Source organism: Trachurus trachurus (assembly GCF_905171665.1).
Source record: "Trachurus trachurus genome assembly, chromosome: 5".
Lineage (NCBI taxonomy): Eukaryota > Metazoa > Chordata > Actinopteri > Carangiformes > Carangidae > Trachurus > Trachurus trachurus.
Window position 1 is genome coordinate 19616211 of NC_139896.1, and position 15193 is coordinate 19631403.

At 43.2% G+C, this 15193-nt stretch overlaps 1 protein-coding gene across 1 annotated transcript in view; it reads left to right on the forward strand.

Moving 5' to 3' along the window:
• Nucleotides 1-7287: 7287 nt before the first annotated feature.
• LOC310986735 (gamma-glutamyl hydrolase) overlaps nucleotides 7288-15193 on the forward strand; it is a gene marked incomplete at both ends in the record, with an annotated part of 42695 nt that continues 34789 nt past the window's right edge. Inside the window, 5 exons of the mRNA XM_083972793.1 lie at nucleotides 7288-7417; nucleotides 8449-8563; nucleotides 10272-10322; nucleotides 12147-12231; nucleotides 12408-12546. Coding sequence (XP_083828919.1) covers nucleotides 7288-7417; nucleotides 8449-8563; nucleotides 10272-10322; nucleotides 12147-12231; nucleotides 12408-12546 — 520 coding nt within the window. The remainder of the gene's footprint in view (nucleotides 7418-8448; nucleotides 8564-10271; nucleotides 10323-12146; nucleotides 12232-12407; nucleotides 12547-15193) is intronic.

The window sequence follows — 15193 nt, forward strand, 5'->3', positions numbered from 1 at the left end:
CAGCATGTGTGCCATATTCACAAGCTGTGGCTCATGAATCTATTGTGCCTCATGCACCATGTCTCTGACACACACACAAACACACACAGAGGATGGAAGAGGTTTACTAATGGACTAAACCTAAACCTCAAACTGCTCCAGTTAAGTTTGATTTGTTATTGATCATAGATGATGCAGCTTCGAAGCACCAAACAAAAGAAACTAAATTTTTTCATGTACAACGTCATTGTCACGTTATTATTATGATTATGTTATCGATAGCTGTCTCTGGCTGCACTCATACTGTAGGTTCACACACCTGAAGGTACAGTCTGCACTCACACAGAGTTCACTGTTAGCAACATCTAAGTAGCTGTAACTGCGTGATTGGAGGCTGCACAACCATCATCCACTACCAGAGCCAGTAACAATGGTTTATGAAATGTCCTACTGGCCGTGATTAATGACTGATTAATCAATCTACCTGTTTAAATCTTCAACAGGTGAGTAATGAAGGTGTGTGTGTGTGTGTGTGTGTGTGTGTGTGTGTGTGTGTGTGTGTGTGTGTGTGTGTGTGTGTGTGTGTGTGTGTGTGTGTGTGTGTGTGTGTGTGTGTGTGTGTGTGTGTGTAGGTTGATGTTGTGCGACTTCATGATGTGAGAACGTAGGTAGATCCTCTTCATTAGCAGTGAAGGGACGAACAGATCCAGTGTCCCGAGGTTGGTAATGCTATAAGAACAGCACCAGTCCACACCCACACACACTATTTTCTCACTCAAATCAGCTGTGTGGGGGGAAAATCACAGCTTTTAATTATCTCAGTTTGAGCTTTTACACAGTAAAGGGACACCAAGCAGGTTAATTAACAATGTTTGTATCATTTCATCTAAATGTCATTTTAAACAAACACAAATTAATGTTTGTTTTGCTGACACAGATTTCCAAAAACGCATGACAAGTACACTAAATAAAAAAATCTGTCACAATAAAATCAATTTCTGGTCCTGACAGGAGAGAGCCACATGAAAAACATATTTCATAATTTTGAGTTAAATACATGGATAAAATACAAATCATATTAATTTCCCCATGAGGCCCTGTTCCTCCTCCACAGACTTTAACCTACAGACACACAGAGGATCTAGGATGTGTTAGAATGTGTTAATGTATAAAAGGTCCCTCACCCTCTGTCAACATCTCTCTCTGTCTCTCTCTCACACACACACACACACACACACACACACACACACACACACACACACACACGCATCTGCACACACTTCACATATGCGCACCATCACGCACGCACGTGCACATTGTAGCTGAAGCTGACCAACATCATCAGTGTCTGCCGCCTCCTGTGTTCATGCTGCAGGACCGACACGCAGCCTCTCTCTCCTCTCTCTCTCTACCCCTCCCACACACACACACACACGCCACCCTGACCTGCCAGCATCAGTAGCCTCGCGCAATCTTCTGCTGAAACGGCGGAACAAACCCGTGGTGACACGTGTGCGCACAGCGCGCGGCTCCAACAGACCAAGCGTGTCCACGCACACTCATGAGCTACACACACACATACACATACACATGCGTCTGTCCTGCACGCACACACAATTACAGAAGCTGCAGGTGCTTGTCAATCAGCTCAGTGAGCACATGCGCAAACGAAGCGCGCGCGCAGTTGTAGTGATCCAGAAAAGTCCAAACACATAAAGCAGAAAACACAGAAACACAAAGTGTCTGCGCTCAAACTGCAACTCACACACACACGCGTGCAAACAACAGCGAACTGTTAGATGATGTTGCTTTCCTACCTTCCTCGTGAATCCGCTGCAGACAGAAAGTGAGGTTCCTCCGCCAGCCCGGCATGGTGGTGATGAAGAGGAGGAAGAGGAGGAGAGGTCTGGGTGATGAGGAGGAGGAGGAGGAGGAGGAGGAGGGTGAAGAGGGATGAAGAGGAGTGATGATGGTGAGGGCAGTAGATCCTGTCCCGAGTCGAGGTGATGACACGAAGGCGACAGCGGCAAACTGAGCCCCCCTCTTCTTCTTCCTCCTCCCCCGGTGTCTGTCGGTGAACGGCGAGTAGCGGCGGCTCTCTCCGGTAACGACCCCGCTGACAGTCCGTGTGACAGTCGGTCCCGCTGCGGCACCAATGGTCTCTACCCTCTCTCTCTCTCTTCCTCTCCCCCTTCCTCTCTCTATTCCTCTCTCATTCTCTCTCTCTCCCTCTACTCCCTCTCTTTTTCTCTCTCACCCCCCTCCACAGTCTCTCTCTCCGTATTTGTCCCCCTCCCTCAGTGTCTCTATTTTTCTTCATTTCCTGCCTCTCCGTGTCCCTTTCTATTGTGTCCCCCTCCCTCCATCATCTTTTCGTCGGAGTTCATTTACGGGTCAAAGTTTTGTTTTTGTTTTTTATCGTTATCTTTTCACAACACATTCACATTTTAATTTCACACTAACTTCTTTCAAAACATTCAACCTACACTGGGAGTGTGTGTATGGAGACCGTTGGGCCTACCTGAGCTTATTAACCTGTAACAATCAGCAGCCTCCTCCTGGTGCACCATGTGTCAACACACCTGTACCTAATCAAACCTCTGCTCAGATGGACGAACAGGACGGGACCATGTAAGCTCAGAAGAAACCTCCAAAGTGCGAAAAACTTTAGATCCCGGGATCTACTTAGGAACCAATATGGCTGCCAGAGAGCGCCAGACAATTCAATGTTCATCCACAGCGGTGCAACAGAGACTTGTGTCATTAGCTTGTCTTAGCAATAAGTTACTTGTTAAGGTAGGCTATGGTAGTTCCGAACAAGAGCTGCACTTTGTGAGGAAACAGTTATGGCGGGAACTATGTGTCTCTCAAGCGCTGCCGTCTTCTCCTCGGCAAAAGTCGAACTTATCCCAAGATGCATTGCGTGCCAGTAGTGAAAGTCAACAACATGGACAAAGTTGTTTTTTTGTTTTTTTTCCTTTTAGTCCTAATACAAATCTTACAAGAAGAATAATTTCCAATACAAATTATATTTTAAAACTAAGCAAAACATGTCAGCATTTGAGTAGCTAGCCTATATTATAACACAACCAATGGAGCGGGAAAGCATGAGAAAAGAAAAAAAAACATGGACAACGCACATGATTTAAAAAAAAAAAAAGAAAAAAAAGTTAGGCTACATGTTGTCTAAGTTTAGCATGGCTGCAAGGCGACAGGCTATATATGGGCGACAGGAGCAGCTTTTATAAAGTCTTTGATTCTATGTTGGTAGGCCTAATGCAAGTAATGGCGAACAGCTGATGACATGAAGTTTAACTCCTCCCTACACTAGACCGCAGCGGCTGCAGTTCGATTCCACTGGTGGCCCTTTGCTGCATGTCAGACCCCCGCCCCCACCCCCAGCACAAACAGGCACATTGATGCCATTGCTGATGTAGCTACTCCACAACAATTCCAATGATGAAAGTAAACAGAAATTCAAATACCGGTAGATAGCCTATCTGAATATTATGAACGAGCTAAGTTTGTTTGTATGTTTTTTGTTTGTCTGTTTATTAGCATAATAAATGCCACAAAATCTGCAAAATGACACAAAACATTGTGATGGTCAAAACAGGCTTTACATTCGTAGTAAGTAGCCTATATACCCATTCATACATTCTGACCCAATTAAGCCTTAACAATTTTACAAGTAGCCTAGTATAAAATCACAAAAGCCTCCTGACATCATTACCGATTCCAAACTCACTCCACATAAAACCTGATCCCACCACATCACATTAAAGTGCAGCGTGAGAGTGAAGCTGTGTACCTGACACCACTGTGACGTCCTGTGTTATCACATTGAGCTGCTGTCAGCCTTGGTCCATGTGCAACAGTGTCCTGGTGCTTGTTTTGTTAATTGAATTGTCAGTTTTCCTACAAACATGTCACTAAGACTAATTCTCAAAGCTGCCCCTTAATAATTAAATGAGAGTGAAGTGTGGCTCACACTGTGCGGACACTGAGTAAAGACTGCTTCGTCTGTCCACCAGTAATTGGTTCTCTGATAACAGCCTGTTCAGGTCATGTCAGTGCAACTGTCTGAACCATGCAACGTCTAATTCAAGTTTCAAAGGTCAGTCAAACTTCCTGCTCTCAGAGAGGAAATGTAATTTGAAAAAAAAAAAAAAGGGTAATTGGGATACCTGGGAAAAATGAGAACATCCCAAGACGACCACTCACTGCTGCAAATACCAGAACCTTTTTCTTCAGCTAAAACAAAACTATTTAAGAGATTCTGCATCTCTCCCTCAGCTAAAGAGAAATTAAACCTTGGATGCTTGAGTATAAACATGCAGGTGTTTTGAGCTGCTGGCCTCAAAGCTTTGGTAAATTACCCCACCAGTTTATAAATCTGGCCCATGCTCCGGCCACAAGCTGGTTTTGCTCTCTCTTTTTTTTATATTCCCAGATCCACGGCTGGCCCATTGTCATATACTGCTTCTGAATCTGAAACACCTCTGGTGTGCACACAGAAATGTTCTAGGTATTCTGTCCAAATGTGGATGAACACAAGGCCTGTGTCAGGAGGTTGGTTTTGCTTTCTTCATTGCTCTTTAATGTTTTCTGACTTTCTGGTCTTTTATTTCACAGAGTTTCGGTTTGTGTTACTTCCACACTAAGGTTCTGACCCAGCAGCGACTTCTAGTGTGAAGAGGTGAGACAGAGAAAGACTTCAGCTCCTCCCCTACATCCACTGGTCCATCGCATCTCTGACATGCTCCTGTTTTACTCAGTAAGGAAGGAGCCTCAGCTCTGGGCCTGAACTCTCTGTGACTCACGGAGCTGCAGAGTTTGGAGATATGATGTCATCACTGTGAGTCGTCGTTCCCACAGCTCACACTCGTCTCATCTGTTGTCAGGACAAACACTGATTTGTGATACTTAAAAGCTCCCTCCCTCTTTTCCTGCTCAGAGACAGAAAAGGACCTGCGGCTGCACTGTCACATCCATCGACTTTGTGTTCCCTAATTCACTGTCTGAGACTGCATCACTGTGATGTCACAGGCGAGGGGGCGGCGGCGTAGGATGAGCACGTTTCCCTCTCAGTGGCCTCAGCTGGGGGCTCATACTGTAACATGACACACACACACACACACACACACACACACACACACACAGTCACAGTTGTCCCTGGTAATGTTGGCTGTTTTCACTTCAGTGGTTGTGGATCAGGAGGAGGAGGTCGCCCACTGATCAGATGGCTGCAGTTCAGTCGCAGTCTCCTCTGGTTGAAGTGTTTTATGGTAAAGATATTTTATTTTTTGTATGTATGATATGTTAAAGAGAAATGTGTCAATGTTGTGCCATTTATTTGTGAGGTTGAACGTGTAGATCACATAGATCACAACTGCTAGTTGACCGCAGCAGCAGCACTTGCATTGATTAACTGCATGGTTGAACCTCTGATTCACTTATAGTCTGAACCAGTATTAGACTGGTGGAGACATGACATCATAAAATATCCAGCTGCACTGACCGGGATCAGTTGTCATAGTAGACCTGTTACAGCCCCAGGATGAGGAGGGGATTTGGACTCCAACACACACACACACACACACACACACACACACACACACACACACACACACACACACACACACACACACACACACACTTACAGAGTGATGCTGCATTGAGGGCTGTTTGGTAGGGGAGTGCAGCCTCTTGTGGTCAGTCATCAGTGGTGCAGTGTATTTTCTTCCTCTGCAATGAACAGCAATCTTGTGACTTCAGTCAGAGTTACCTGCATTACAAACTGCTGACAGCATCAAATTAACATATACACACATTCAAACACCCTCTCTTTACTGCAGTGTTCGCTCTGAACTCACACACACATGCGCACACAATTTCACCTATTCTTGCTCTCTGTCCCATCGTCCCAGCGCTGCCAGATGACCTTAGGTGACACAAATTAACACGAGTAGAGTATTTCACTGCTGCAGCACTAGATGGACACATGCACAGTATGTACCTAAAGTGTTGTCACAGAAGTGAGAAGAACATCAGGAATGAGTCACTTTGTGGTCAACAACATGTGACAAGAACTAATGAAGCTCTGATCACAGACATGTGGTTTAGTCACAAGGTTTCAAGTTTGCAGTCATACACTGAACTACAGTTTACTGTAAATTCATTTTTAGGTTGAGTCTGACACAAACATTTATTCACAGTGTCACAGATTTCCCTCAACTGTCTGGTTCCAAGTCAATAGAAAACAAAATTAAACTAATTCTATTGTCTTTTATATCAGCAAACCACGTCTCTAATTCTAAATTTACACAACAGTTCTATGTTGGGGGAGAAATCAAATATAGTCCCAGTGGACAATATAGCTAATACAGTTGTAGTGGACTGATAAGTTAATAAACTGATCCTCACATTAAGTGTGAATACCGGAAGGGTACATTTAATAATAAATAATAATAATAAATGTGTTAGCTGCATGTCTAATGATTGTATAGCCTACATTTAAAATGTCAGACATTGCAGTTCACCATGTCTGAAGCTGTAATATGAATAAATCATTTTAACCATAGTGATATTTATTTGAATTAGGAGCTGATTGTAGCCTATGTTCATTTCACCTTCAGTTATTATGTGTTTTACAGATCAGTCGACTGCATTAACCGCTGGGTGCATCAGGAAGCAGCAGACACTAGATCAGTCACAGGTGACAAACCTACTGAGTGCCTTTTGGTGTCTAATTTAATCCACAGATTAAAGTCACAGTGTTGTTTGTTTTGTGATCACATGACTTGGCAGAAGTTTTATACCGGATCTTGTCTTTGGGTGAATCAGTGAAGCACTTGTGACCTAACCTGTTATTCGTGATGGACATAGATCTGTTCTCTGATCTGATGAATTTTTATTGTTCACCTGTTCTACTTGTCTGTCAGTTTGCTGTCTCCATGACCACGCCCCCCAAAGTTTGCACGTTCCACCTGGACAGCAGCTGCACCTCCGAACGAGGAAGGAGCTGGGGTTTGGAGGGGGGCGGGGTGTGTGCGCGCGCGTGTGTGTAGGGGACACCCCCCACGTGACTGACTTTATGCCGTAACACCGTAGCTTGGACGGACTAGGTGAAGACACAGACCGGAGGAGCGCGGCAGGAAAGAGGAGCGTCCTAAAGAGTATCATCATCATCATCATTATCACCCAACACTGTATCACCACCTCTCGGAAGGCAGTCTCTCCCCCCCGCCCCCTTCCCACCTCCACTTCTCCGGCGGCTTCGTTTTTCCATCCCGCCCGGTGCTCGGGATGAGCTGGCCGGCTGCAGCCGTGTTCGCGGTGCTGACCGCTTGGCTCTGCTGCGGTGCGGCTGAGTGCGCGGCGGTAGCGGCGGTAGTGGCGGGTCGAGGCCAACAGCTTAACCAGCGACCGATCATCGGTAAGATTCACCGGCTGTGTCCTGGAGTGTCCGGTGGATTATGACAGATCTTATGTAATAGCCCGAGAATGTTCCAGAATAAGTGTGTGCGTGTGTGTGTTCCGCCATCATCTACCTTGTTGTTTTAACTGCAGGTGCAGGCTACGTTTCTACTATCGATTAATATTGATGATCAATAAAACTAAAATTTCTAGGCTATATCCTGTAGACTACTGTAGCTTGCCCATGTATTTTGAATAGTTTGATAAAACACGACATATTTATTATTAGTAGGCTATAAGTTTATAGCCTAATTGTCTTTTTCTGGTTAGGAATGGCTACTTTCATCTGTGATGTTTATCTAGCCTATCTAATAATTACGTTTCAGTTTAATTCACCACTAATACATAGTCATTAAGATTAGGCTATAACCGCTGTTGGTTGAGACGCTGTATATGTTTCCAGCTGTTGTCTCCTCTTAACCGTCAGCTTCATTACTGCACCTAATTGACAGCGTGAATCCTCCCAGCACTGATATTACCTGAGCAGGGGCAAGAGGAGGAGCTGTGACCTACAATAAATACTAAGTAATAATGATATAAAAAGTAAAAATCCACTGCTGATGTATGCAACAATAATCATCGTATGTCAGTTTGATCAGTGAACTTGTCATCTAGTCATCATAACTACAGATCTGACTCTGGATCAGTCAGTGTCACTTGATACCTTGAATCATTGTAGGATTCTAAACTTTGACAGTGACCAATGATGTGTGGTGACGTGGAAGTGCTCAGACACCATCATCTGGTGGCTTTTCCTGATTATCAGCCGCAGGTTTTCAACAATAGAAAGTCTTTTCTGATGCAGATCCCCTGAAACTGTTGGCACTGAACCGACCTAACCACCCTGTAAGACCGGTCCTTTCCTTTGTTTGAAACAACAACAGAAAGATAGTGAAGTCATGAAGATTTTATGGAGAAATTAAAATTCAGGAGTTCAGGTATTTTCTTGTGTATTTATCTAGACGTTAACCTGTCTCCTGCTCTCTCCAGGTGTTCTGGCTCAGGAGAACCTTCCAGGAGACCCAGTTGCCCACGGCTCTTCCTACATCGCTGCCTCCTACGTCAAGTACCTGGAGGGAGCAGGGGCCAGGGTCGTCCCCATCAGGTACCATGAACACGTAATTAGCCTGGATCAGAGAAGCAGGGTTTGATGAATTTTAATTAAATTATTGAATTACTTTCTTTTTTGTTCAGTTCTCTGGGGCGTTGGGCTTGAAGTTTTGAACTGACTAGACATTAGAGCTCAGACATTAATGATACATTTTAGACTTATAACTCTTTGTGTCACTGACTAGTCTTTAGAGATGATCCACTGAGGAATACTAAGATGTTGTGCTGCTGTGCGATTGATATTAATAGAAAGTATTACACTTATTGGAGTGTGCTGTCGGTTTTCTGAATACTAAGATGTTTCCAGCTGGACAGGACTGTTCCTTGTTTTTACAGTATCAGCAGTGGTTCTGCTTGGAATAAAGATGCACGTAATAATAGTTTGTTACACCGATACTTTGCAATCCTATAGTTTCAACATTAGTATTTGTCTGTTTCACATTGTGGCCAGTAGGTGTTGTTCTGTTTAAATGTCACATCAAGAAACTAATCTGAACTGGTTCATGGAGCTTCATCTCATTTTCACTACAGTGCTAAATGCTTCTAAATATATTATTATTTAATATGATGTGTATGTTAATTATCTGGTAATCCAGGTCATTAAGTCCATTAACTGTCTACATGCTGGGGGAGGGAACTGCTCTTATTATAGGAGTCCTTCTAGAAAATTACTCAAAGAGCAAAATTATCCTGGTTGATGTTTCTGTTGAAGTGAGACGTCATTCGGAGTGACAGCTGTTTCAGTCATGGTTCCAGATGTACCGTAGGTGTGGGCAGAGCCTGAGTGAGTGGGGGTGTCACTGTGTCATTATTTATCTGCAGGAAGAGACAGTGCTACATCTACATCTGACTCTTTGTTTTCTCTCTTTACCACAGTGCTTGAAATTTATTTTGCTGAAAACAACGACCGTGTTTGTTGTCCCATTTCATCACTCCTTTTAGGGAAAGGATTTGAAAGACCAGTAAACATATGGACAGGAAGGTTGACAACAGCATGAAAACCTTTTCCATTGTGCAGGCCTACATGGTCTGAGAGTCACACACTCAGTACAGGCCACCTCTAGAATACAGCTGATTACACTACATGTTTATAATGCACATTTATCTTGACATTAGGAATGTGTAAACTCATTCCTATTTTTTTTAAAGCACCTTTGTTACAGGTGATACATGTCTATGTACATGTGCATATGAGAATTGATTTTGAATCGAATAGAGACACCCAAAGATTCACATCCCTCCCTCCTGTAGCCTAGATATTGAGCTGTGTGTAAGTCACGTATCACTTTGATGTGAACTGTCTCAGTTTTAAAGAGGATGTGGTTTAGCTGCCTGATAGAAGCACATCTGTGAGAACTGTTGTCTATAAGACTTTTCATGTCTCTGTCAGCACATGCAGTGGTGGTTCTACCTTATGAGCCCAAAAGAACTGTCTGTTACTTTTATTGACAATAAACAACTGACAATAAGACAACACTGCCAGAGCCACAATGAGTTTATTGTAGGTGTGTGAATGATCAACAATCAATATTATTGGAAATAGAGGGGCCCAAAATCAAATTTAGCTTAGGGCCCCATGGAGACTTGGGCCGGCTCTGCACAGATATGACAGATGTGAGGACTGTGTTACATCTCTGACTGATTGCTCAATGGTCAGTTTCACTTTGTGATGGACACTGTTTTTTTCCCTGTTTTTTCAACAGAATCAATCGAACAGAAGAAGAATATGCGAAGATCTTCTACTCAATCAACGGGTGAGTTCAACTGCCTCTGACACACAATATCACCCCTGTTCCCCTCCACCTGATGATCACACTGCTGCTGATTCTACTTCCCTCACCTGCTCATGGCTCAGACTATAGGCACAAAGTTTAACTTTTAACTTTTCCAGGATAACTCTTAGTTATCTGGGTCGACTAAACCTAACTTTGACAGGCGTGATAACCTGTACTATGAAGCTGGTTCTCACATTCTCTGGTAAACTTTGGTTTTCCTTCTCTGGCTCCAAGCATAATCACGTAGACATCTGAACAATACACAGATTAGGGGGATTGAACCCATGATCTTTGGTTCACAAGAGCAACACCTTACCACTTGGCCACCACACCTCCATGTGTAGATATGAAGGGGAACTGATTCAGTAACATGAAGTAATGTGAACATGAAGGACAGAGGTTGTTTGGAGCAGCTGCTGCTGCATTCACAGGTACAAATAGTTAATGTTGTTTTGAGCTACAGGTGGATGAACACATGTCATTAATGCAAATATGTAATTATATTTATTAACACCGATATATGTTTTCTGCTGGTGACAGCAAAAAGCTTAGAAGTGATCTTTGTTTTACAAGACCAACGCCTTACCACTTGGCCACCATACCTCCCTGTTGGTGTGAAGTAGAATTGAGTTAAGAAATGGCCTGAGGACTTGTGGACATAAAGGACAGAGGTTGTTAGGAGCAGCTGCTGAATTCACAGGTTTAAATAGAGGAAATCCACTGCAGCTCTGTCACACAGGAGGCTACAGGTGGATGAATACATGTCATTAGGCTAATGCAAATATGTAATAATATGTATTTACACTCATGGTTGTTCTCTGGCGGTGGCACCAAAAAAAAAAAAGTTTGTTTGAAGCTTAAACTCTTTTCTCATTATGAGATGCTGTCACTTCTTCTTGGACTTTATGCAGTAATTATGCCAGATCACTGTGTGGTTAGCTAGGAGGTGGAGCCTGGTAACATGTGAACACAGAGCACACAGCTGCAGGAGTGTGTGTGTGCTTAATCACAGAATGGTTTACTCTTCTTTTAGTCTTTTAGTCAGTGTACAGTCAACAGTAGCTCAGAGCAGTGTCAGTCACGCTGCTGAATCTGGAGCCTTGTAGACGGATTATAGAACAAAGGTATGGATGGGGATTGAACCCATGATCTTTGGTTTACGAGACCAACGCCTTACCACTTGGCCACCACACCTTCTCTGGGAGGGAGGGAAGGGGAGGTCTCTGCAGTCACAGGTGTGTTGACAGCAACACACATAAACTTGGTCCGATATACAGTATGTTTTCAGCTGGTGACAGCAGTAAGTTTAGAGGTTTTTCTCATCATGAGACGCTGTCACTTCTTCTTAGACTTCATGCTTTTATTCCAGATTACGGTTGTAATTATCCTATTTTCACATCTGGAGAAGACCATATAAAGGTCAGAGGTCGTCCTGGTAAACTTGGCGTTCTCTGTATAATACATAAAATTATGCAAGGTCTCTGTTCAAGCCCTATAAATGACCTTAATGTACTGAACTGCAGCAGCAGATACGGTTTTAACAACATAAACCAGAGTTAAACTAGACTCTGATCAACTAAACCACCAACCAACAGTTGGATAAAATGTTCTGTCTGCCTCATTGCAATCCTGTGGAACATGTCCCTGTCACACTGTCTTCATTCATATGTATATGAATTTTCCTTTGTTGTTGTGTGACATATGGGATAATTTTTCATGTTCATTATAATTACGAGTCAGAAAGTGATGTCATGGTGTTATTTCCCAGTATGCAGCTGACCTGTCTAAATGTTCTCCCCTCAGATTGTTGCTGCCAGGGGGAGACGTCGATCTCCAGACGTCTCAGTACAGTCGAGCTGCTAAGATCTTCTACAGCCTTGCTCTGAAGGTAACCTCCAACCAGAGGAGGTAGACACATTAGAGTTGCTATCATGATCATGCGAAACAGAAGGTTGTTGATTTGTTTTATGTGGCATTCACTGATCCTCACCACAGACCAGGAACAACTTCAGTCTGACCTAGGCACAGCACAATCCCAACACCTTTTACTGTCACCTCCTGCAGGCCAACGATGCTGGGGACTACTTCCCAATCTGGGGCACCTGTCAGGGCTTCCAGCAGCTGTCCGTCCTCACTGCAAACAAGAACCTGCTGACGCTCACCGATACCAAGGCCGTGGCCCTGCCCCTTACCTTCACAGCAGGTGAGGGGTCACTCGCTTTCCCTGCTCCTTCCATCTGTCAGAGGTTCGATGAGCAGTTGAAGCATGTGCTTGAGGTTTACACTCAGATATTAAGAATACATTCAGTAGTGTTTTAGATTACTCTCTCCTTGCATTTAGACAATGAACTGTCTCTTTACCGACCGTGTTTCACAAGTTTAGCTCCGCCCCCACTGGTTGACAGGATAGGAAACACTCAGTCATGGTGCTAGTGATTTTTTCACTGTATGTACCCTAGAAAACATCAGTCAGTCAATTTAATAGCGACCAAACCCATGATCTTTGCTTTACCAGACCAACTTAACTGCTTGACTCCCACACCTTCTCTTCAAAGGGTCAAAGTGATGCCATGCGTGGCTGTCCACAGTGACTAAATATACAGGGGCTGTTTGTGAACTTGTAATCATTATGATCTACCGACTTCTGACGTTATCATGTATGTCAGCTAATTCTCTCTGTTGACATTGGTTCATTCAAACAAAGTTAAATTCCTCCATTATCTCAGTTTGTAGATGAACAGAATAATACAACAATCTTTCATGAGAAGCTTATTAGTCCTTCCCCTGTCGTCTGTGGTCTTGTTAACACTTTGAGCAGCACCTGGTTCAAGTCAGTCAGTGTGATAGTGTGTGTGGTGCATTCATTTACAATTAAGAAGTCAGATTTTCCAAACAAATTCAGAACCCTAACTCTGAAACTTGGATCTGAACAGTATACTGTGTATCAGCTACTGAACCCAGAAGAGTCAAACCAAACTCAAGATCCAACAGAAATAGATTAAAGGCATGGATGGGAATTGAACCCATGATCTTTGGTTTACAAGACCAACGCCTTACCACTTGGCCACCACGCCTCCATGTCAGAAGGAAGGGGAACTGAACGAGCAACTCAACAATGACTTGAAGGTGGACATAGAGGTCAGAGATTGTTAGGATTGTTAGGAGCAGCTGCTGCTGTTGCTGCGTTCACAGGTTTAAATAGTTAATGTTGTTTTAACTGCAGGAAATACACTGCAGCTCTGTCACACAGGAGGCTACAGGTGGATGAACACATGTCATTAATGCAAATATGTAATTTTATTTATTTTGACTCATGGTTGTTTTCTGGTGGTGACACCAGAAAAATATGTTTGTTTGAAGCTTAAACGTTTTTCTCATCATGAGATGCTGTCACTTCTTCTTGGACTTCATGCAGTAGTTATGCCAGATCACTGTGTGGTTAGCTAGGAGGTGGAGCCTGTGTCTGTATAAAGCTGTTTTCCCACTAAAATTAGCGGGTCGACGTGGGTTTTTTAAATGCGGGTCGACCCGCTAACAATCAGCATCTGGCTCCTTTCCCATTGACCAAAACGAGCCGGGTCTGACCCCCCGCTGGCAAGCTGCACAGCTGCACTGCTGGGCACTGAGAGTTCATGTACGCTCTCGCACCAGCTTGGCTGCAGTTACCCTAACGGCTGCAATGGGCGTTGTATCGCTATGAGTCTTATTTCTTGATCCTGCCCCAAGTTCCTTTAACATAAGAGCTACAGATCAGATCAACAGAACATTTGGTCACAGAGATTAACCATCTCCTTTATTAAGGTTACAGCGATAGAACAAAGGTATGGATGGGGATTGAAGGTTGGTCTAAAACTATGTATAATTGTTCTACAGTAATGACAGACACATAGCTATGAGTAATTTAACAGTTCAACAAACTTTCATTTGAGGACGAGAAGGAAAATGTTGATGCCAGTAGATTCCACATTTTTCTACCATTATAATGTGTGTGGTAAGTAGGGGTCCAACTGTATCACTGGTTTGGGACCTGCCCGAAAAATCCTCAACTCAGAAATGATGAAATACACTACATAGTTTGGTGTGTTTGGTGTTTTTTCTTTTACAGGTTTTAAGGAATTGTGTTGTTATATATACAATGTTTTTTTGTAAAATCTTGCTTCGCAGGATCTTTAAAATGTTTACCCAATTGAGAACTTTGTTTCAAATCTGTTAGAAAATCAGCCTCTAGCATAGCTTCCTTAAGTTTTCCCATAATAGTGCTGAATCACATGAGCATTTATTTGTATTAGACAGTCAGTGGTGGGATTCCTTTTACAGGAGTCCTGCTAGAAAAACTGCTAAAGAGCTAATCATCCTAATCCTCAGCTTAGTTGAGATGTGATATGTACTGAGGCCTCAGCGCTGTCACTCGTGGTGTTCAGACAGGTTGTGGGCGGAGCCTATGCTAAAATGGTCACTGTGTTCATCATCATAAGGCCTTTTCTGTTGTACTATGATCTTAGCTCTTAACCAACAGTGTTGGCAATACTTACAAAGGTATTTGTAGTTTTCACACTTCGTGGTTTGTGACTGATTTTCTCTAATAACTGCACCAACTCACCTTATAAAGTAACCTCCCACAGAAGTTTAATTTGGATTAATGATTTGTTTACACATTCAGTGGTGAGATTCCTGGGAGTCCTGTTTGAAAAGCTTCTAAAATCATCTTGACACTTACTTGTGTTGAGAAATGATCTGTAGGCCTCAGCACAACATGTGGTGCTATTCTATTACAAAATCAGTATCAAGTATAGCTTCCTCAAGCATTTCCAGACCTAGTGTAGAGGCTTACAAGTATTTATTTTATACAA